Raw genomic sequence first — 25,796 nt, 5'->3', positions numbered from 1 at the left:
TGTAATAATTAGAAAGGGCTCCTGTACCTTTAATGTTCGCATTTCTGCAGGTGTACTTGCTACCTGTTTGTGTGACAAGCAACACCTAGTAAAATTCCAGAAGAGGGAGTTTCAGTAGGTGTCGCTTAGTCTTTGGGAGGCCGGGGTTTGAATCTCTCATCAGCCACAGAAAGTCACTGGATGACTTTTGGAATCTCATCTCCCCCTATGAACCAGCACGGGCTCCGTCGGGGAAGCCCTCCTCTCACTCCCACCACTGTCACAAGTACGAGCATTCTTGGTGGTGGCCCCCTAACTTTGGAACTCCCTCCCAAAGATTAGGCAAGCCCCCACTTTGACCTCCTTTCGCAGGGATTTGAACACCTGGATGTTTCAGTTTGCATTTGAGAACGCTTAGTCCTTAGTTATGAATGCCCAGTCCCCAGGTTCCCTAATAATATTTTGTTCTCTGCACTTCATCCAATACCTGGCCCTATTATACACTGCTTGCACTATCCTATGCCTGGCCCTTTTAAAGCCTGGTCACACCCATTGTACTACTGGCAACTGGCTTTGTTGAGTATTGTTTTGACTGAGTTTTTACGCTGCTGTTTTATACTCTTATGTTTTATTATGTGTGCTTTTATCTGGATTGTTATATTTAACTATGTTCTTATGTTAATTGTGTTTTTGCTTTGATGAATTGTTTTGTAGTTGTGTCTGTGGGCATTTCGTCCCATTTGTAAGCCGCCCCGAGTCCCTTCAGGGAGATGGTGGCAGGGAATAAGAATAAAGTTGTTGTTGTTGTTATCATCATCATCATCATCATCATCATCATCATCATCAGAAACACAACAAGATTAGTACACAGCAAACAAGATCGCTATGCTGGTTGTTGTATTGGATCACACGTCGGACACTTCCCAAGTGTCTAGGACTGTGTGATGTATTGGTGAATAATGTTTGCAGATCTGAGTAGGGTGACCTTTTGCAGTTGACAGATGGTCATTTTTTCAGTGCTGATTGTGCTTAAGTACAGGCCAATGTCTTTAGGCGCTGCACCTAATGTGCCAATCACCATTGGGACCACCTATAACAACAACAAAAACAACAACAACTTTAGGTTCTTGTGGGGTTTTTCGGGCTATAGGGCCATGTTCCAGAGGCATTTCTCCTGACGTTTCGCCTGCATCTATGGCAAGCATCCTCAGAGGTACCTCTGAGGATGCTTGCCATAGATGCAGGCGAAACGTCAGGAGAAATGCCTCTAGAACATGGCCCTATAGCCCAAAAAAACCCACAAGAACCTAGTGATTCCAGCCATGAAAGCCTTCGACAATACAACAACAACTTTATTTTTATACCTTGCAACCATCTTCCCAAAGGGACTTGGGCCGGCTTACAAGGGGACAAAACCAAAAAATACAGATTAAAACACACACAATAAAATAAAATAAAACAAGACCAAATAAAATCAACCGCAACATCATTACTGGCTTGTTGTTGTTGTTGTTGTTATTTCAAACTCTTTCAGACTTAGAAGAAAGCAACAGCAAATCTCTAAATAAATCTTGCAAAGAAAAGCTTACAATAGGACAGAGTCAACTTGAAGCTACATGGCAACAAACAAAGAAATGCATAAGGTAACCAAGAAGTTTATTTTTGTTAAATGTATATTTGTTTACCTTTAGTTCCCAATCCAAATTCCTAGATACAAAAACCCTTAAATCTCAGGGGTTTTCCATGGTCTCCAAAATGCTTAAATTATGGGGAACATTGATACGGAATATAGATAAGGGGAAAGAATAAAGTTTGACGCCCTAAGAAAATTTCCAAAGGAATGAGGTTTACAAACGTACAGAGGGAATGTGTACCTATTAACCATTTTCAAGATCTCACATTATGCAATGCCAGCAATTGAAAATTTTCACTTGGCATAATTCTTATGGGTGACATCCCTGGCGTTTATACAATTTACTTCACAAGCCACTGAAGTCAATGCTTTACAGGATCAATGATGTCAAACTTCATGGCCTTGGCTTTCAACTATCGATTGATCAGGAAGCCCACGCTGGGGAGCATGGTAGCAACAACCTTTACAAGCTGCAGACCCGACAACGTGTGTGTACATTTGAGATTCCCCACGTGCCCAAGAGGCTAGTTAAACAGCCATAAAAGGCAGCTTCTGAAACAAACCCGGGTTTTTGCGATGGAGTTGCCAGGCAACCTCGGAAAGCTCACCGTTACTAATCTGACTCTGCATGAGGGAGGAAGGCGGAAGGCCGGTCCCGATTGCATCACTGAGGTTGCTCTGTGGATGGAGAGCCTGGTTGGATGCGCTCTGATTCATCCCTCCGGGGCCCAGGGACATGTTTTGCGTCGGTGGCTGGAGATGGCAACAAGGAGAAGAAAGATTCAGAGAGAGATGTCTCTTTGGAGAGCCTGCTGCCGCTGATGCTGTTGTTGTTTTTTGAACGTTTGATCCAGCAGATTTTCTCCCATTATTATGATTTATTGTTAGCCGTGATGAATAATGAATCACATCATGAATAAGGATTTTCAATCAGGAGCAAACCAACAGCTATTATTATAGTACGTGTGATCTTCTCTTTCGAATCTAAACAACCCAAGAAGAATCCAAGCACATATTTTGGAGGTTGGAAGAGATAAAGCATATTTTTTTGGATTAAAAACATACACACAGAGAGATATATTTACAGAAGATTAGCGTGAAATTAGAAGGTTAACTGATGGGAGCAGGAAAAACACTAAGATGTGTCGGGTAATGGCAGCTCTGTATATTTTGTAATCCATTTTAATTAGCAGTCAGTTAATTAGAAAACACACACGCGGGCTGAGACTATATTTATCACTTACAGATGGGAGGCCTGCCAGAACAGCACACAACATATCCATACATCTTCACTATCCAGAAATACTCCAGTTTTCAGCGCACAAAGAGGAAAGACAACATGAAATGAAGATTTGGATTTGGGTTGAACAATGCTTTCTTTGAAGTCAAAAGGGAATTTGCCCTCTGTTATCAGAAAAATAGGGGCAGCTATTTCACACAGACAGATTCAATCTTGGTTAGCCCCAGTTTCATAATATGTATGGGGGCATATAGAGTATTAAAATGCTAGTTCTTTTGACTGCTATTTCCAAAATCCCCCACCTAGGATGGGATTCTGGACACTGAAGACCACAAAATAATTTTCCCTAGCTTCAGCCATCTTCCAAAAGCACATGACCTCTTGCGAGGTGGACAGTAATGTTTATTCTGGATATGCAGAGACAGTATATTATTATTCATTTTTATATAGAGAGAATGCATTGCTGTTTTACCTAATTTTACTGGGTAGCCCACTAACTGTACATTAATGAATGTTAGGAAGAGACAGACTCTGAGACAGGAACACAATGATATAAAAAGGGCATTGTAGGCTTCTCATACTGACCTAAAATAATCCCCATACCATTAGACACTATGAGTGCATATACACTATAGAATCAATGCAGACTGAAAGCACTCAATGCTATGGAATCGTGTGAGTTCTAGTTTTACAAAGTCTGTAGCCTTCTCTGCCCAAGAGTGCTGGTGTCTCACTAAACTACAAATCCTGTGGTTCTATAGCAATTGAGCCACAACAGTTAAAGTGGAGCCAAGCTGCATTAATTCTACAGCGTGCATGCGCCCTAAGTCTTTTCTCCTCTTCCCAAAAATATTTCATATCCTGTAGGAAATCTCAATCAAAGCATTTCACTCAAAATAATGGACTAGACTCAGTGTCAAGCAGGTACTTACAGCAGGAAGCAATGACTGCATATTCTGGTTTGAGTCTGCTATTGTTGCCAAGTACACCAGATTTCTGTGCAAGATTTGTTGGTATCTATAGGCAAAAGAAAAATAATTAATATCTGATTCAGATTAACTATGCAATAAAAGTGCAATGTCGACCTTTAGAGTGGGTGCATCTAATTAAACTCAACTTTATGAACTTGGCAAGATAATACACCAAATTTGGTCAAAAGATATTTAGCCACCTGCATACCTTCTATTTTATCAGTTTTATACTAATTTATGCAATACTTTTGATACGAAATAAATAATAACTCATCTTAAGTACTGATGTGAGCAGGTATATGAGCACCTACAAGATCATACTTCCAATATTTCTCAGATGAAAATAACAGATTCACTTGCAACATCTCTGACTTGCACCAGGCTGCTGTCTGAGTATTGTTGTTGTGTGTCTTCCCTTTATTTCTAACTTATGGCAACTTTATCAAAGGATTTTCTTGGCAAGATTTGTGCAGAACAGGTGTGCCATTGCCTTCCTCTAACCCCAACCATATTTTGATGTATTATTTATTATGAACACGTACAACTTGCCTTTCCTCCAATGAGCTCAAGGTGGTGCCTGTCTCTTTTTTCTCTTTATGTTGTCCTGACAAAATCCCTGTGAAATAGGTCAGACTGAGTGTGACTGAATCAAGGTCACACGGTGAACATCATGGTTCAGTTGGGGTTTGAACCTGGAACTCTTTAGGTCCCAGTCCAGCACTCCAACTACTGGCGCATAATACTGGTTGAGGATTTTCCTCGCTTGGCTCTGTCCATTTACCCAGAAAACAACCTGTTCTATGCTGCATTCAAAATAGGAAAGATCAAATTCGTTGGTCCATCTAGGTTAGAACTGCCTACATCCCCTGTCAAAATTCTCATAGCTTTCAGAAAGGGTCTTTCCATCCCAAAGGTGGCCAAGGTGTGACCCTCTAGGGGGCCCCTTACAGACAGGCCCTATATCCCAGGTTTTCTGATTTAATCTGAATTATACGAGTCTATGCTGCCAGACAATCTGGGATAAACAGAAAGCCTGGGTTCAGATCCCGGAATATAGAACCTGTCTGGAAGGGCCTTAGATCTCATTGAACTGCACCTTTCCTCTTCCACACCAGTGGCTCTGTTGGGTATCACTTATGGATACTGCAGTCCAGCCAATTCTGGAGAGCCACATATTTTCTACCCCTGTTCTAGTCTGATGTGGAAACGCAAGAGATTTAAGGTGGGATATCTTCTGCATGAATCAAAAACTATATATCTGAGCTATAATCCTTATGAAAATGTATGGCAGGTTCATGAGAAACCTGAGCATCTGCAGCGTGGCAAATAGAGAACTAGGCATTATGGCTCATACCAGGGCAGGAGTACTGTAGGTCCCACCTGATAGAATTAGCTAATCCTACAATGTACTTGCTCCGGCAAAGAAGAAATATATCCAACGCCCCTCTAGAGGACTAGGAAGCATGACTCTGACATTCCTTGACCCTTGGGGAGCATTTTGAATAGAAATTTGTTATGGAAAAATGCATTTTTACCACTAGCATAGCCTTTAGACCTTCAGGTGTTTTGGACTCCAAATCCCAGAAGTCCTTGCCAGCTTGTCTAATGGTCAGGAATTCTGGGAGCCGATGTTCAAAACACCTGGAGGATACAAAACTAAATTCTACTGTTGGAGAGTCTAGGTGGGATAGGTTGCACTTTGCCCACCCCTTAACTAGAGAATGGAACCCTAAACAACCTGAAAGTGGGGAGGATTGTCCATTGAAGTCACTGAGATTTTCTCTATCAGAGTTTGATGACGAGTCAGAAAAGTTCACTAGAAGAGATTTTTGAAGTTTAAGGAATGGGCAAAGATTTCGATCTAATTTGCACTATGTCAGTAAACCAGGGGTGGAAATCATGTAGCTTTCCAGATGCTTCAAACTGCAACTCTCAGCCTTCCTAATCTCTGGCTATGGTGACCGTGGTTTGTAGTACAAACATATCTAGAGAGCTTTAGTCCTGCAGTAAACTTATATCTGGGCTGTAACCCATCTGTATGCATTTGACTGACTCTTCCCCATATTCCACCTGATAGAAAACCAGAGGTCGGGTCATATGGTTCCCCATTTACAGTCTACAATGGGACTAGCCAAACATGGGTTTGCCAGGTCAGTGAGCCTTGGGCCAAAGACAGTGGAAGCAGACTTAAAGGTAAAGGTAAAAGATTCCCCTGACATTAAGTCTAGTTGTGTCTGTCTCTCAAGGGTGGTGCTCATCTTCATTTCTAAGCAGAAGAGCCAGCGTTGCCCGTAGACACCTCCAAGGTCATGTAGCTGGCATGAATGAATGGAGCGCCATTACCTTCCCGCAGAAGCGGTACCTATTAATCTACTCATATTTGCACGTTTCTAAATTGCTAGGTTGGAAGAAGCTGTGGCTAACAGCAGGAGCTCACCCTGCTTCCCGGATTTAAACTGCCAATCTTTCGATCAGCAAGATCAGCAGATCAGCGGTTTAGCCAGTTGCACCACCAAGGGGTTAGAAGGATCGAAAGATGAAGAAGATTTACTACAGAATGGTGTAATCAAATCTGTGAATACTAAATCAGCAAAAGTCGTAAGTGTGGATGGAGGGAACACTGTAACTAAGTATATCAGGAAAGATTTCTGGTAACATTTGGAAAAAGCTCTCCTGCTCACAACCCAAAATAGGTCCACCCTGATGGAGCCTGAATCAGCTCACTGGGCCCATTCGAGGATTCTGCAATTTGATTAGCTGTGGTTCTGGCTAAAAGAAGGAAGGGAAGGCTGCCTCGGCATGTCCTTCAGAGCTATACATAGGCCTGCCAACTAATACATTAACCACTCATTGAAGTACAACATGCTTGTGTGCATTTTTAGACATAAACATTTTAGCTGGCAGCATTTCCTTATGCGTAACTTGAAACCACCACAACAAAGGAACTCGTGCTCGTATTTACCTGCCAATGGCAGGAAACCAAAAGATATGTCTGAGCTTTTGTTAACAGTGTCAGAGACCACAGGCTACATCCTGGAAGAGAAGAAAAGTGTGCCATCGGCAGGTCACAAACATCTCTCACGTACAATTTTAAAAATTAGGTAAATAATGAACTACAGATTGTTAAAAGTCCTATATAAATGCATTTGTTTTGTTTTATCAGCCTCCTCAATCCCCAGAACAGAAAAAAAATTAATAGCTGTCAACTGGGTGAAAATAAGTATTAAACTGGAGGCAATTTGTGTCCAGGTTGAACAATGTACTTATGGGCAGGGTGAAAGCTGTCTCCTGCCCATGCAGTTATTCATCTCTGGAGAGATGCAAAATTTCTGCTTCTTTTTCCTCTCGAGAAAAAAACTTACAAATTTGCAGGGAAAGATTAAAATGCAATGTTTATAATATACAAATATAACAAATGCAACAAATGTGCTGTAGATTAGGCTTGTGCATTTCTGCTGAACCTCAATCCGTTTCTCCTGGCTGGATTCCAGTAGATCCCCATATCCATTATCATGCGCCTCCTGAAAACGGGCAAGGAGATGGATAGCTGTTTTTGTTCCGCAGCCGAAAAATACGGCTAGATCTGGCCCACTAGCGGCAATGGGGAACTTACGAGACCCACCTTTCCGTTTCTGGAACCCTTTTCATTTCTTCCCTTCAAGGGAGCCTGGGTTTCAGCAATGGCGTTAAGGAAGTATCCTTCATGGGACCCATTCCTTTTTCCCTTCAAGGGAGCCTGTGTTTCAGCAGTGGAGTTAAGGTAGACACAGGTTGCATAAGGCATGTCACGGCATTCTTCTACTCCAATTGGCCCAATAGGTAGGGCTCACAGGGAAACCCCATGTGAGGAGGATCACACGGCAGTCTCTTTGCGTGCCGTGTGCTCCCGAACAGGTCAGAAGGAGCCATGATTGGCTGCCACATGGTCCCATTACAGATGGGAAACCGTGATAGCTGGGCTCTTGCTGTTATGACCATACGACCAAGCCAAAAAACCGAACTGACCAAAGGAAAATAGCTAAAAGGGATCAACGCACAAGCCTACTGTAGATGAAATTTCAGAGGAAGGAACTAACAAAACCACCTTTGAGAATTCCTTGCCTAAGAGTCGCCAATTAAAGGCTGAGAAAGGCGGTATACAAATACAGTAAGTAAATAAATAAATAAATAAGAAAACTCCATGAAATTTCACAATAAGTTGAAGTTGACTTGACGGCTGTTGACAACAAATTTCTCCATAGTGTCAAGCAGACATAATGAATCAATTTCCATAAAATGGACTGAAAAAAGGAAACCAAGGCAATGAATAAATAGAGAATGAACACTGTATATAGTCTTGGTTAAAAGCCTTCCTCTTATTTAGTTTTCGGAAATAATAGTGTGAGCACTTTGTCCAAAACATTTATCTTTGAAAAAGAAAATATAATCCAATTTTTGATTTTTTTAATGGAAAATTTCCCCTCATTCTATGTTTTCCTCTGTCCCTCCTCAAAGCCTCCACATATCTATCTCTGGATCTGATAAGTCTGTTGGAGCTCCCGGTGGCGCAGTGGGTTAAACCCCTGTGCCAGCAGGACTGAAGACCGACAGGTCGCAGGTTCGAATCTGGGGAGAGGCGGATAAGCTCCCTCTATCAGCTCCAGCTCCTCATGCGGGGACATGAGAGAAACCTCCCACAAGGATGATAAAAACATCAAATCATCTGGGCGTCCCCTGGGCAACGTCCTTGCAGACGGCCAATTCTCTCACATCAGAAGTGACTTGCAGTTTCTCAAGTCGCTCCTGACATGACAAAAAATATATATAAGTCTGTTATAAAAATCTCAATGTGAATTTCTCTTCCACCTTTTTTCGCAAGAAAAGGCATCCACAGCTTCTATTACAACACGAATCTTTCTTTCATGTGAGTGAGGAACCTATGGCTCTCTAAACACTGTTGGACTCCAACTTCCATAAACAACAGTTAGCAAGACCTACGGTCAGGGAAGATGGAGGTTGTAATCCTACAACACCTGAAAGAATAGGACATCCCACCCCTGCTATAGTATTCTCCACCTCGAAAACAAAAATGCTTTCACTTTCAAATAAATACCACACCAAATTATAAAGCCCAGGATTCTGCTGAATGGAGTTCAGGTCGTATTGCACTGCTATAACAGCACAGTGTAGACACATCTTGGGGCAAAGTCAATCTGTCACAATATTTACCGATAAGTGCAATGTCATCCCATGGTTCTTATTTCCTCTGAAGGTTTGTGCTAAGTCACACTTCTCAACATAATTATCCTGGAGTTAAAGTCCTCAAGCACAAGAGGACTACTTTAAATTCTGCGGCCAGTGGAGAGTGGCTTGAAAAGCCTTACAGATATTCTCAGTTTTGCAGCAATGAAAGAGCTCTTTTCAACTGCTGACAATTAGCAAAGAAAGAAGACAGCCAAGATAAATCAACACAAATAAAGATCATACTCACTGAGTACATTCTGCTGTTTTTCCTTTGCTCTGATAGTCCATAATGCACTGTATTAGATGGTGATTTTCATCCAGCATCTGGGTGGAAAACACAAAGGTATTATTAACCAAATATTAATTTGAGATGTTGTGGTTGGCACACACATTTGTTTCTTGCATTATCTTTATATTTTTATTACTGGGGGAAACCCCTTGCTATTCTGTAAGTTATCACTGAAGTAGCATTCAACTGAGTCAGGCCATTGGCCCGGAATGTCCTCTTACAATGATAAGATGCTTGTTTTCCAAAATCATCTCCCATGGATTCAGTATTCTTGGAAATATTGACATCTCAGGTAAGAACAAACACGTGTTTGAATATTCCAAAGAATATTCCAAAGAAATGAATAATAATGGAGAACAGACTTGTCCAACCTGTGGTCCAGAGGCCATATACCACCCAGGACACCTATGAATGTGACCTAACACAAAATCATAAACTTACGAATGGCCCTTGAGTGCTCTAGCTGGAAGTCAGCTGTGACCAGCAGTACTGTAGAATTTGAAGAGGTACGAATGAAGGGCAAAAGAAAGAAACGTGCCAAGAGGAAGGTGCGTCAAGCCAACCCCGACCGGGACCACCTTCCACCTGAAAACTGATGCTCTCACTGCGGGAGAACATGCAGGTCAAGAATAGGGCTCCACAGTCACCTATGTACCCACCACCAGGACACCGAACTTGGAGGATAATCTTACTTGGACAACGAGGGATCACCTAAGTAAGTAAGTAAAACAGTACAAGATTGTGTGGCTCTTGGGCATAAACTTTGTAGACGACAACAGAATGGAACTGAATAATCAGAGTGTGTTACATCTACAAATACAGGAGTATTATCCATAATTTGCATAATAATTGCAAACAGTTATACCCGAAGGTCTGCTCGACAATTTTAAAAGACCCTTCAAATGAAGTGGCACATACATAAGATTATTATGTGAGGACTTCTTTTGCTTATCTATGGTGGCAGATATCACAAAAGCGTTGCTCAGCGTTTGTTTGTGTGTTTTATGTGTGGCCCAAAACAATTTTTCTTCTTTCAATGTGGCTCAGGGAAAGCAAAATATTGGACATCCTTGGTCTAGAATTCTTCACCTAACATATTTTTCATGCTAGGTCATGAAGAATAGTCTAGTGATGAATAATCTAGAATTCTTCACATGAAGACTAGTCTAGAATTCCTCACCTAGGATCTCGTTTTCTAGTAAAAAATATTTGTTTTATTGGGTAGGAAAGTCAGGGTTCAATTATGCTCAACCCACAATCCAAAGTTGTATATTGGGACCACTATTAAAACTAGGGCAGGAAGAATATTTGGAACTGGCTATTTATATACAAGGATATGTGCATACACAAAATTAATCAGAGCATCAGAACAGCAATTTGGGCTCTGCAATTATCAGCTCTCTAAACTCTAGAGAGGGATGTTTTCAATATCACTAGGACTATTCCACAATCAGCAAGCAGGGATAGAGGCCCGAGAAGCTGGAGTGGGAAATGCGGTTTGAAATCTGCTTCACTGACTAGACTGAATCAGCAATCAAAAAGAGAATTACATCCCCAATGCATTCTTCCTCCACAGAGACATTTCTCTTTGGAGAGAGGAAAAAGATTTTGTGTAGGCACGCATCAGCGAAATGGCATTTAGGAGCAAATCAAAAGCGATGATTGACTGATCTATGCCTTAAGCCAAATTCTGGAATGAGACTCTCTGTTTCCAGGGAGTACGGCTGGGTGAGAAATAGAAGGAGAACCAAAGGAAATGGAGCAAGAATATTTCTTTATTTAATTCGTGTGAGAGCACGCAGCAGCCCTGAAATAAATTCGTGCCGCTGCCGCATACGTTATAATGTAAAGCATGACACAATTTCAGACAGTGAAGTCCTTCCAGGGTTTAATAGGACTTTACATTTGTATATTAATAATCGCCACAAAGAATGATGAAATAATTAGTCAGTGGAAAGGATGTCACATTTATTTGATATGCTTCTTGCAGTTCAAGCCCTCAGGAAGGCTCAAGCTATTCAACAAGGGGAGCTTATTTATTGGATTTATATTCCTGATCTTCTCCCCCTCCAAAAATGGAACTCATGGTAGTGAAAATATAACCTCTTTTCTCTCTTTTGCTACACAAACGTTTCAGGGTAAGGAATGGAATAGAAAATGGAGACAATTCATAGACATTAATAGACTACTTCCTATAAATTCCCATTGGACAAAGTCAACCAGCTGCAGTATGGGACAAAACCATGCAAAGGTTAAGGCTTTTTTTCCTTCACATGTCAGTGGGGTATGAAGCAGGTTACTTTTGATGGCTGCCATGATCATGCCACCTGTTTCAAGTCAGCTCATATAAGCTATTCATCCTTATGGAGAACTGTATTTGAGGATACTGTCCATCTATTTCAGGTATTCTATGTGTCTGACCACTGGGTTGGGGTTTGGGCGAGATACTCTGAAGGGGCACGCTTCATCCTCAACTGTTGTTCTCCATTTGGGCACAATTATTAGAGCCAATGTTGGACTAGGAATCTGGGAGACCAGGGTTTCAAATCCTCCTCAGCCAGGAGAACCCATGAGGAGAAAGAGCAAGCTCTAGAACAGGCATGAGCAAACTTCATCCCTCCCTCCAGGTGTTTTGGACTTCAACTCCCACAATTTCTAACATCCAGTAAACTTGCTGGGATTTCTAGGAGTTAAAATCCAAAACACCCAGAGGGCTGAAATTTGCCCACGCCTGCTCTATAAGCTGGCAGTGATGCCCCTGTTCAGGTCTCATCCTTGGCAGGTGCCCAACAAGCCCAGCCATTGGCACCAACCTCCAAAAAGTAATGTTTCCAAGCTGTAGTTCAGATCTTTGACAAGAGATCTCAAAAAAGGAGGAAGTCAAAAGGAATGTGCCAAAAAGATGTCAGAAAAGGGGGGGATAGGCATGCACAGAAAAAGGCTAGACATGTTCACTATTGCACCAGTTCTATCCAATTTCCCCCAACATTCACTACTGGGACCCCTTTCTCACATTTGATGAAAAGGACACAGATACTGTTGAAAATACAGAATCACAGAGTTAGAAGGGGCCCCATGGACCATTGGGTCCAACCTTCTTCTTACTGCAGAAACTCCATCTAAATCAGCGATTCCCAACCTGTGGGTCTCCAGGTGTTTTGGCCTACAACTCCCAGAAATCCCAGTTTATCAGCTGTTAGGATTTCTGGGAGAAGAAGGCCAAAATATCTGGAGACCTATAGGTTGAGAACCACTGATCTAAAGCATCCCCTCCAGGGAGCTGTCCACTCTATTTTGGACAGCATCTAGAGTAGGAGATCCCATCACGCCTCTAGGTTCCGTTGCCTAAATATTTTCACTGTCAAGACACCCTTGTAACATTCACTCAAACTCTATCATACTGTAACTTAAAACCATTAGACCTCATCATATCTCTGGGGCAGCAGAGAACAAGCCTGCCCACCTCTCTCTGTAACAATCCTTTATAGATATTTAAAGAAGGCAGTCATGTCCCCCTTAGTCTTCCTTTCACCAGGCTAAACATGTCCAACTCCCTCAACTTTTCTTCATGTCTTCTGTCTCTATGCCCATTTTCATCCTTTTGACTCTCTGCCCCAGACTGTGGTGGAGGCACTTTCTTTGGAGGCTTTTGAACAGAGGCTGGATGCCCACCTGTTGGGGGTGCTTTGAATGCGATTTTCCTGATTCTTGGCAGAAAGTTGGACTGGATGGCCCACGGTCTCTTCTAACACTAGGATCCTATAAGTCTACTCCAACTTGTCTTTATTTTTCTTCATATGAAACAAATCACCATACATGTTATATTCAATATGGGAAAAAGCTGTGATTCAGTGAGAGAATGTCTTCTTTGCCCCAAACAATGACTCTGGTTCAATTCTGCAATATCTCTGGACAAGGCTACTACAGGGATGTTGCTTTGGGTGAACAAAATTATGGCTTCCCAAAAATTATTCTGACCCTGCAATGATTTTGGCTCCACCAAAATTAGTCTACATCCACAGTCCTCAAATATATAGCATTGCAGTAATTTCAAACTTCAGTTGGACATTGAGAAATACATGAAGGAAATATATACGGGGAAGAATTCTTATTTGGAGGAGCACTGCTCTCTTCCCACCCCACCCTTGTAGCAACTCCTCAAGAGTAGGAAAGAAATCATCCTGACACCCATTAGAGACAGAGAGTGAAAAAGCCATTGCCAGTCAGTGCCAACAGTAGTGGACTAGATGGACCAACTTGAGAAAAATATGTTCTGAAGGTTCTCAAGTGGTATTGCCAGTGTTAAGTATTCCTTTAACAGCACTTGAGCCACTCAAACATTCCAGAAATAAAGCGGAGACTGAAGAGTGAGCTCAATTTCTAGTTATTTTTGCAACAATAAACCCTGCAAACAGCCTCGTGCCTCTCGAAAGAACATATACAAAAGGGGAATCAGAAGATGAAGGCACAGAAAAGAGAGACGTAGTACTTCTCACACATTTCCCTTTTGTCCATTGGTAAGTGGCCAAGACAAAGCCAATGTAGTATAATGGTTTCAGTACTGGACGAGGACACTGAGAGACCAGGATTTGAATCAACGCTCAATCATGGAAACCCAGTGAGTGATCTTGAACAAGTTACATCCTTTCAGCCACAGAGGAAGGCAATGTCAAGCCACCTCTGAACAAATTGTGCCAAGAAAACCCCATGGTAGGTTCACCATATGTCAGAAATAACGTGAAGGCACACACGGCAGAATACATAATTTGTATACACAATGGCTGAACTGGAGGCAGTTTAGAGATCCTTCACATATATTTCTGCATGGTACTTACTAAATGACTTGCTACTAAAAAGAAGACAGAAAGTATGTGTCCTGCTTCTGTGTCTCTACAAGTTGTTGTTTGTTTCAGAGCTAAATTATGAAGAGCTATCAATATACCAATGGTATTGATACAACGAAAAATTCTCGCTCTATTTTGGCAATATAATGTTGAATATACCCATCACACAATTTGGATTTAACTGTACAATTATTCAGGCAATTTGAAATTAAGAAACACGTCTGCCATTTTTCTCAACTTTGGTCTTCAAATTACAATAGGCAGAGGCTCACCAAATGATGAACTACTACTCCGGGCTTTAGCACAGCAGGTTAATCACCAAGATGAAATAAATCTTGCCAACCGGAAGGATGACAGTTCAAAGCTTGGGTCAGGGTGAGCGCCCGACTTTTAGCCCAGATTCTGCCTACCTAGCAGTTCGAAAACAAATGTGAGTAGATAAACAGGGACCACATTAAAGTGGGGAGGCATTTAGGCACAGTGTTTGGATCAGAAAAAGGAAGACATTTATGAACAAAGAAAGCTCTTTGGCAAGGAGATGAAGCAACCCCAACCCCCCGATTATAGTAAGATTAAAAGACCCGATTATAGTAAGATATGTGCCATAAAAGCATCAGATCCTTTCTTATCTTGGAAGCTAAGCAGGGTCAGCCCTGGTTAGTAGTTGGACGAGAGACTACCAATGAACAACAGGTGCTGAAGGCTATATTTTAGGGGAAAGAACTGGCAAAATCATTTCTGAGTACCCTTCCCTCAAAAAGTTCCTATAAAATTAATGGGGCGGCTATATGGTTTGTTTGTTTGTGTGTGTGTGTGTGTCAAGAGCGACTTGAGAGAATGCACGTTGCTTCTGGTGTGAGAGCATTGGCAGTCTGCAAGGACATTGCCCAGGGGACGACCGGATGTTTTTGATGTTTTACCATCCTTGTGGAAGGCTTCTCTCATGTCCCCATATAGGGAGCTGGAGCTAACAGAGGGAACTCAATCTGCTGTCCCTGGATTCGAACCACTGACCTATAAGTCAGCAGTCCTGCCAGCACAAAGGTTTAACTCGTTGTGCCGCTGGGGGCTCCCGGCTATAGGTTAACAGGCAACTTGAAGGCACATACACACATACATCATTATCAATCCTAATGATCAGACAGATCTTTCATAGGCATTATTAAAAGGATTGTAAATATGTTTGGAAGACAACACATGCAAGCTCAGTTTCTCTCACATCTTTGACACCTGTTTCAACATGCCAACAATTTTTAGAACTGAAACGCTCCATGAAGTTTATTTGAGGTGTAAGATCAACTTCCCAGTATTGTGCCAGCTTCCTAAGTAGCTTTGGCGGCTAAGCTCCACCATAATCCGGTACCAATGAACAACCTGTAACAAAAGGTAACCCAGGACGAAGTGCAGCTGAGCGGTAAGCACGTTAAAGTGCCACCCGTTTCAGGAGGAGAAATGCTCAAGTCCCCTTTTATACTAAACTCCTTGGAGCAAGATGATCTTGTTCTTGTACTAGGAAATAACATCACAATGTTGTTGGCAGGGCATGGATCACAACCTCTCCCACGACAGTCAAGATGACTTGTTTAAGGTTTAGATAGAGTCCATGACTTTTGCTTGCAATCGTGCTTAACTACCTATGGTGGACACAGAACTTCAGTTTCTAACTGTCCCTTAGTTTTGGTGATTTGAAAGATCATGCATAAACAAACGCTGACTTCGGGTGTATCTACACCAGGCATGGGCAAACTTTGGCCCTCCAGGTGTTTTGGACTTCAACTCCCACCATTCCTAACAGCCGGTAGGCTGTTAGGAATGGTGGGAGTTGAAGTCCAAAACACCTGGAGGGCCAAAGTTTGCCCATGCCTGCTTTAACATCCCCGTAAGTTGTAAACGAGTTGAAGGCACAGAACAACAACAAATGGCATCGTTTTTGTCTTGTGTAGGCTGGGAAGCAAATGTCTGTCACCTGTATCTAAATGTAGTCATTCTCAGATCTGAGCACACTGGGATGATGTGTGATGATGTTTATTTTTCTGAATCTGCCCCCGGTTTCCTCTCTTCTGCGTTTTGCAAAGCAGGAGGAAGGAAGTCAAGGAAGATGTGTCTCAGACCCCCATCACCATCAGCTCAGGCTGTCAAATAAAGGGTCTGGCATTCCCAACACTTCCATCACCACTGCAACCACTATAACCCCATAAAAAGACCTTTCTTTCCTTCCCCCCTTCTTCCCAAGATCCTCCCCTGCCCTATCAGCAGAACTCCTTAGCGATTCTAACAGCAAAGCTGGAAGGCTGGCGCAGCAAATCAGAGGGAAGGGAGGGACTCAGTGGGAAGCAGGCCTGATGAAAGAAAAACAAATCTTGGGCATTGTTTAAGCATTAACCCATCAATTACTCATCAGTGACATCTCCCCACCTCTTCCATTATTTACGGAGGGGAAAGGGGGAAAGTGGGAGGGAGGTGTGTGAGAGCGGGAGGGGTGTGACAGTATTTGGATGGTACACCCCCTTCTTTTCTCTCCCCCCCCCCCCCCACCCCTGTGCACCTACACTGCAGAATTAATGCAGCTTGATACAATTTCAACTGCTATGTAATGATGGAACTTGTAATTTTCCAAGCTCTTTCGCCTTCTCTGCCAAAGATTGGTGGCATCTCAACCATCATTAATGTCTTTAAAAATACAGCATTACTACTCAATACTACACTTGGTGCTTGGACACGTACAGGCAGTCCCTGAGTTACAAACATCACATTACAACAACAACAACAACAATAATAACAATTGTCGAAGGCTTTCATGGCCGGGATCACTCAGTTCTTGTGGGTTTTTTCGGGCTATATGGCCATGTTCTAGAGGCATTTCTCCTGACGTTTCGCCTGCATCTATGGCAAGCTTCCTCAGAGGGTGAGGTCCTCACCCTCTGAGGAAGCTTGCCATAGATGCAGGCGAAACGTCAGGAGAAATGCCTCTAGAACATGGCCATATAGCCCGAAAAAAACCCACAAGAACTGAATAATAACAATAATAATCTTTATTTATACCCCGCCACCATCTCCCCCAATGGGGACTTGGGGTGGCTTACATATGGCCAAGCCCAAACAACAAATTACAATAAAATAAAATGCAAATTACAATAAAATAAACAACATATACAATAAACAATATCATCATCATATTTAATTACTTATTGATCGCCCTCTATCTGAGAATGCTCTAGGAGATTTACAGCTAAATTGTAAAAGTTAAAAGACATACATACAGAATTATAAAATTAACAGAGATCGAATGCTCTAGTAAAAAGCCAGGTCTTAAGTGCTAGAGTAAAAGGCCCTAAGTCACGCATGGCTTCCATATAGGGAGGCAAAGAATTCCATAAGGCAGGGGCAGAAATAGAAAAAGCCCTGCGTCTGGTCCTTTCCAAGTGCACTTCTAGGACCCGGTTTATAGAGTAAGTTGCATTGGGCTGGTCATTGCAACCACCGATGATGGGAGAAGGAGAGGCTAAGGTACGATGGCCCCTGGCCATAAAGAATTTTAAAGGTCAGAACGAACAACTTATACAGGCCACGGTACTCAGTTGGAAGCCAATGTAAATGTTGCAGCACTGGTGTTATATGGCATACACCAGTGCTGCAATATACACAAAACATTTTTTTAAAGCAGTAAACCAAACATAGTGACAGTGAGCGGGCCGCATGTACATAAAATGATTTTAAAATGATTCATAGTTAAGAATGGGGGTGATACACCAGAAAGTGAGAGGAATCTGCCCCTAGGAAGGGAAATTCACTCCTGGAAGAGTTATCATGGGGAAAAGGTGTCTTCACTGAAGCTTTATCATCACTCCTTGTTTCCACAACAAGCCCAACTTTTCAAAATTGAATTATCACAGGAACAGAAAGTGAGCTGAAATCTTCCGAAAAGGAGCACAGATAGCAAAATAAATGTTACAGCCGTGTTAACCCATCCTTTTGATATACAAAGATATACAAATAGATAGCTAGAGAGCTATAACAACAACAACAACAACAACAACAACAACTTTCTTTATAACAACAGCAAAAACTCTTGCTGTTATCAAGACTTCAAAATCGAACTATAAAAACCCTGGGATAAACCAGTACAGGTGGTCCCAGTGTAATCAACACACTGGGTGACGAGCTAAAAGATCTCAGCTGGCATTTGGAAACAATAAACATTGACAAAATCACGATCTGTCAACTGCAAAAGGCCACTTTACTTGGATCTGCGCGCATCATTCGAAAATACATCACACAGTCCTAGACTCTTGGGAAGTGTTCTACTTGTGATTTTGTGATACGAAATCCAGCATATATATCTCGTTTGCTGTGACATACTGTGTTTTTGTGTCAGTAAAATAATAACAACAACAACAATTTTCTTTATATATCGCCCTATCTCCCCGAGAGAACTCAGGGCGGTTTCCAACAAAAGGCAAAACTTTCAATTGCCAGAAAAGAAAACCATACAGCAAAATTAAACATCATAAAGCATAGACATAAAACCCTACTAAACAATCAACCAAATTTTAAAATCCAGTTTCAATTTTACTTCATCAGATGGGTTCAAGATACCAATGGCCAAAATTACAGAATGGACATGGCCAACTATGAAAAGACTGGGCAAGGGCTAGTGCAACAGTGTATCACAGGGCCAGGATAAAGTGAAGAGCAGTGTCCTAGCTGATGGCCAAAGAAAGGACTTAGGGACTAAAAATACAGCATTACTACTCAATACTACACTTGGTGCTTGGAAATGTACAGGCAGTCCCTGAGTTACAAACATCACATTATAATAATAATAATCATAATAATAATAATCATCATCATCACCATCATCTTTATTTATACCCCACCACCATCTCCCCCAATGGAGATTCGGGGTGGCTTACATATGGCCAAGCCCAAACAACAAATTACAATAAAATAAAATGCAAATTGAAATACATAAACAACAGCATGAAACAAAATAAAAACAGTAGGTTGTTGTGAATTTTTCAGGCTGTATGACCATGTTCCAGAAGCATTCTCTCCTGACCTCACAAACTCTAAGGATGCTTGTCGTAGATGCAAAACATCAGAAAAGAATGCTTCTGAAACATGGTCATACAGCCCGAAAAACTCACAACAACCTACTGTTTTTATTTTGTTTCATGCTGTTGTTTATGTATTTCAATGTGTTATATTTTTAATTATGTTGCTTGGGCTTGTTCCCCTTCGGAGAGATGGAGGCAGGGTATAAAAATAAAATTATTATTAAAGTTATTATTAAGATCTATAAAATAAAGTAAGGCATTTATTGACATACACAAAATAGTGTTTAAATTACAGTGTTAAATAATAATAATTATAATAATGATAACAATTTAATGTAAGCACTCTGGTCTATGTATAAATAAAAAATTAAAAGACTTATGAAACTTATAAAACTATAAATCACAGGATTCTATAGTATCAACTCATGGTTGTTAAAGTGGTGTCAAACTACATTCATTCCACAATGTAGATCAGGCATGGGCAAACTTTGGCCTTCCCTCCAGGTATTTTGGACTTCAGCTCCCACAATTCCTAAAAGCCTACCGGCTGTTAGGAATTGTGGGAGTTGAAGTCCAAAACACCTGAAGGGAGGGCCAACGTTTGCTCATGCCTGATGTAGATGCACCATCTGACTTCTCCTGCTGAGAAAGCCGCATTGCAAACTTGCCCTCAAGGTAACACCTGCCTTGTTTTTCCATACGAAGGTTAAGGTGGGCTCACAATAGATTTATTTTTTAAAAACCCAAATTTATATATAGATTTCCCTTTCATGCATATATGAAATATCTGATGACAGAACCATCCAATTTTTTATGTGTCAGGAGTGACTTGAGAAACTGCAAGTCGGTTCTGGTGTGAGAGAATTGGCCGCCTGCAAGGACATTGCCCAGGGGACGCCCGGATGTTTTGATGTTTTACCATCCTTGTGGGAGGCTTCTCTCATGATAGAGACACCGGGCATCAATGAAAGCATTGCTGAACAGCTTTTATCATCACCACTATCGCCATCGGGACCTTTAAGACAATCAGCAGAGGGGGGGAGATCTGTCACCATGCTACGCAAGCCTCCCTCCCCTTAAATGTGCAGAGAAATACAAAAGATCACAACGCACAGCCCTTTCGATGGAGGGCTTTGGACTTCTTTTGATTCATTCTCCTCTAATGCAACCTCCTGCTTGCGGCTTGTGCTTTCTGCAATGCACCCCTCTGAGCATTGCAAGCATTTTCCTTGCAAGGGATGGGAATAAAGCAGCAAGCCAGGCGTAAGATTCTGCCCATCTCCCCCTTTGATCCTTTCTATCTCTCTCTTTTGCCATCCTCTCAACACCTTTGCTTTGTTCCTCCTCCTCTTTCTTCCACCGGTCCATCCATCCATCCTTCCTACATCCTTTGCAGATCAGGAGCATCTTAAAGAATTAAAGCCTCCTCCTTCTCTTCCTCCTCCTCCCAAACCTTTCAAGACTTCTTTCCCCACCATATAGAATATAGATAGGCACACATTTAATTTATTTATTAATTATTTATTTACAACATTTATATGCCGCCCTTCTCACCCCGAAGGGGACACAAGAGCGGCTTACAAGTTATATGTGTATACAATATATTATATTATATTATTACCACAGCACAATATTATTATTATATCTTACTATATTGTACTATACCGCTATACTGTAATATTATTAGTAATATTACATGTAATATGAAATATACAATTATATGTATTATATTGTATCACATTATAATATTATCAATATTATATGTGTATACAATATATTATATTATTAGCACAGCACAATATTAGTATTATAGATTAATATATTGTACTATACCTCTATACTGTAATATTATTAGTAATATTACATGTAATATGAAATACACATTATATTATGTTAAATTATATTATTATATTGCATTACATTATAATAATATCAGTGTTATATGTGTATACAATATATTATTAGCACAGAACAATATTAGCATTATATAGTACTATATTATACTATACCACTATACTTTAATATTATTAGTAATATTACATGTCATATGAAATATACATTATATTGTAGTATTATTAGTGTTATATTGCATTACATTATAATATTATCAATATTATATGTGTATACAATATATTATATTATTAGCACAGCACAATATTAGTGTTATATATTACTATAGTGTACTATACCACTATACTGTAATATTATTTGTAATATTGCAAGTAATATGAAATATACATTGTATTGTCTTATTATTAGAATTATATTGCATTACATTATAATATTATCAATATTATATGTGTATACAATATATTATATTATTAACACAGCACAGTATTAGTATTATATATTACTATATTGCACTATACCACTATACTGTAATAATATATGTGTATACAATATATTATATTATTAGCACAGCACAATATTAGTATTATATATTACTATATTGCACTATACCACTATACTGTAATATTATTAGTAATATTACATGTCATATGAAATATACATTATATTGTCTTATTATTATAATTATATCGTATGAAATTATATTATCCGTATTATATGTGTATACAATATATTATTGGAACAGGACAATATTAGTATTATATATTACTATATTGTAGTATACCGCTATACTGTAATATTCTTTGTAATATTACAAATATAAAATTATTCTATTGTATTATTATTAGTAGTACATTGTATTACATTATTATATTATCAATATTATATGTGTATACAATATATTATATTATTAGTACAGCACCTTATAATATACTATAATAATATATTATTAGAGTATTAAATTATTATATTATCAATATTATATGTGTATACAATATATATTATTAGCACAGCACCTTATAATATACTATAATAATATATTATATTATTACACACACACAGTACTAAATTATAACATTATCAATATTATAATGGTATACAATATATTATATTATTAGCACAGCACCTTATAATATACGATAATAATATATTATATTATTACACATAGAGTATTAAATTATAACCTTATCAATATTATATGTGTATACAATATATATTATTAGCACAGCACCTTATGATATAATAAGAATTATATTAGCACAGTACAATATTGGTATTATATATTACTATATTGTACTATACCGGTATACTGTAATATTCTTTGTAATATTACAAATATAAAATTATTCTATTGTATTATTATTAGTATTACATTGTATTACATTATTATATTATCAATATTATATGTGTATACAATATATTATATTATTAGTAGAGCACCTTATAATATACTATAATAATATATTATTAGAGTATTAAATTATTATATTATCAATATTATATGTGTATACAATATATATTATTAGCACAGCACCTTATAATATACTATAATAATATATTATATTATTACACACACACAGTACTAAATTATAACATTATCAATATTATAATGGTATACAATATATTATATTATTAGCACAGCACCTTATAATATACGATAATAATATATTATATTATTACACATAGAGTATTAAATTATAACCTTATCAATATTATATGTGTATACAATATATATTATTAGCACAGCACCTTATGATATAATAAGAATTATATTAGCACAGTACAATATTGGTATTATATATTACTATATTGTACTATACCGGTATACTGTAATATTCTTTGTAATATTACAAATATAAAATTATTCTATTGTATTATTATTAGTATTACATTGTATTACATTATTATATTATCAATATTATATGTGTATACAATATATTATATTATTAGTAGAGCACCTTATAATATACTATAATAATATATTATTAGAGTATTAAATTATTATATTATCAATATTATATGTGTATACAATATATATTATTAGCACAGCACCTTATAATATACTATAATAATATATTATATTATTTCACACACACAGTACTAAATTATAACATTATCAATATTATATGTGTATACAATATATATTATTAGCATATCACCTTATAATATACTATAATAATATATTATTACACACAGAGTATTAAATTATAATATTATCAAGATTATATGTGTATACAATATATTATATTATTAGTACAGCACCTTATAATATACTATAATAATATATTATTACACACAGAGTATTAAATTATAATATTATCAAGATTATATGTGTATACAATATATTATATTATTAGTAGAGCACCTTATAATATACTATAATAATATATTATATTATTACACACACACATAGACAGATAGAGATGTGTAGAGCTCTGTGATGAGATGGCACAAAAGCAGTGCCCTGGATGACAGCCTTACCTTCTGGATAGTTTGCTGGGTGACCTCTCCTTTCCCTCTCGGGCGAGCAGAAGCAAAGGCCACCGACATGATGGTGGGATGCTCTCCCTCTCCCTCTCCCTCGCTGTGCTGGTTCCCTCCTTATTGCCTGTTTCCTGGAGAGGACGTGTCAATACAAGGGCGCCGTGCGGTGGGAAGAGATGTGGAGGGGAGACCTGGGCAGAGATATTGTTATGCTCTCCCTCTCTCCTTCCCTCTCTCCCTCTCTCTCGCCTCCGCCGCCGCAGTGCATGGGGAGGGGAGTCCGGGCAGATGGTACGTTCCGCGCCTGGCCAGGAGCGCCGGGCTCCGCTCCAGCCGGCCCCTCCCCGTCCCTCGCGCGCCCTCCCTCCACCTGGGCGCCCCTCCGCTCCCCAGGGAGCCGCGCCAGGCAGCCGAGAGCCACCTGCGCCGCCTGGCCCCGCCCCCTCCCCGCACCCCTCCCCTCCCCGCCCGCCCAACATGGTCCAGCCCAGGCGATGCTGCCTCTCCCCTCGCGAGCCAATCGCTGCTCTCCCCGCCTTGTGCCAAGCTTAGCAGCGCCTCCGTGAGACAACTGCGTAAACGGAAGCGGCTCCGCTACGCCAACTGCGTGCGGGGTGGCAGGTGGAAACTGAGGCGGGACCACCCCGCCATCCCAGCCGGCGCTGCGTTCTCTCAGCTCTCCTCAACTGCGCCGTTAGCGTAACGCCACTCAACCGCGAATCAGTCAACTCTCAGCTGCGCTATTAGCGTAACGCCGCTCAATTCCCCTCAGCTGCGCCGTTGGCGTAGCGTCACTCATCGCTCCATTGGCGCTACACCACTCAAGTCTCCGCAGCCGCGCCATTAGCGTAACGTCACTTAACTATCCTCAGCCGTGAGTCAGACAACTCGCATCTGCGCTATTAGCGTAACGTCTCTCAATTCTCCTCAGCTGCGCCGTTAGCGTATTGTCACTCATGGCTCCATTAGCGCAACGTAGCTCGACTCTCCTCAGCCGCGCCGTTAGCGTAACTCCACTTAAGTCTCTTGAGCTGCGCCATTAGAATCATAGAATGAAAGAGTTGGAAGAGACCTCATGGGCCATCCAGTCCAACCCCATTCTGCCAAGAAGCAGGAATATTGCATTCAAATCACCCCTGGCAGATGGCCATCCAGCCTCTGTTTAAAAGCTTCCAAAGAAGGAGCCTCCACCACACTCCGGGGCAGAGAGTTCCACTGCTGAACGGCTCTCACAGGAAGTTCTTCCTCATGTTCAGATGGAATCTCCTCTCTTGTATTTTGAAGCCATTGTTCTGCGTCCTAGTCTCCAAGGAAGCAGAAAACAAGCTTGCTCCCTCCTCCCTGTGGCTTCCTCTCACATATTTATACATGGCTATCATGTCTCCTCTCAGCCTTCTCTTCTTCAGGCTAAACATGCCCAGTTCCTTAAGCCGCTCCTCATAGGGCTTGTTCTCCAGACCCTTGATCATTTTAGTCGCCCTCCTCTGGACACATTCCAGCTTGTCAATATCTCTCTTGAATTGTGGTGCCCAGAATTGGACACAATATTCCAGATGTGGTCTAACCAAAGCAGAATAGAGGGGTAGCATTACTTCCTTAGATCTAGACACTATGCTCCTATTGATGCAGGCCAAAATCCCATTGGCTTTTTTTGCCGCCACATCACATTGTTGGCTCATGTTTAACATGTTGTCCACGAGGACTCAAAGATCTTTTTTGCACGTACTGCTCTCGAGCCAGGCATTGTCCCCCATTCTGTATCTTTGCATTTCATTTTTTCTGCCAAAGTGGAGTATCTTGCATTTGTCACTGTTGAACTTCATTTTGTTAGTTTTGGCCCATCTCTCTAATCTGTCAAGATCGTTTTGGATCCTGCTCCTGTCCTCTGGACTATTGGCTATCCCTCCCAATTTGGTGTCGTCTGCAAACTTGATGATCATGCCTTCTAGCCCTTCATCTAAGTCATTAATAAAGATGTTGAACAGGACCGGGCCCAGGACGGAACCCTGTGGCACTCCACTTGTCACTTCTTTCCAAGATGAAGAGGAAGCATTAGTGAGCACTCTCTGTGTTCGTCCACTTAACCAATTACAGATCCACCTCACCGTAGTTTTGCCTAGCCCACATTGGACTAGTTTCCTTGCCAGAAGGTCATGGGGGACCTTGTCGAAGGCCTTACTGAAATCCAGGTACGCTACATCCACGGCATTCCCCGCATCTACCCAGCT

The 25,796-nt window shown here is 40.4% G+C and overlaps 1 protein-coding gene across 1 annotated transcript in view; it reads right to left on the bottom strand.

Annotated features, from left to right (window-relative positions):
- The window catches only part of SS18L1 (SS18L1 subunit of BAF chromatin remodeling complex), a 38,836-nt gene extending 14,874 nt beyond the window's left edge, over positions 1–23,962 (bottom strand). The window contains exons 1-4 of the mRNA XM_067468217.1: positions 23,566–23,962; positions 9,294–9,370; positions 3,785–3,869; positions 2,221–2,365 (exon numbers count right to left, since the gene is read on the bottom strand). Of these exons, the coding sequence (XP_067324318.1) occupies positions 2,221–2,365; positions 3,785–3,869; positions 9,294–9,370; positions 23,566–23,634 (376 nt within the window). The 5' untranslated portion in view covers positions 23,635–23,962. The remainder of the gene's footprint in view (positions 1–2,220; positions 2,366–3,784; positions 3,870–9,293; positions 9,371–23,565) is intronic.
- Between the last annotated feature and the right edge of the window lie 1,834 nt (positions 23,963–25,796).

Source organism: Anolis sagrei, chromosome 4 (genome assembly GCF_037176765.1).
Source record: "Anolis sagrei isolate rAnoSag1 chromosome 4, rAnoSag1.mat, whole genome shotgun sequence".
In the NCBI taxonomy this organism is placed as follows: domain Eukaryota; kingdom Metazoa; phylum Chordata; class Lepidosauria; order Squamata; family Dactyloidae; genus Anolis; species Anolis sagrei.
The sequence above is the reverse complement of the archived record's forward strand: the minus strand, read 5'-3'. Positions and strand labels throughout refer to the sequence as shown.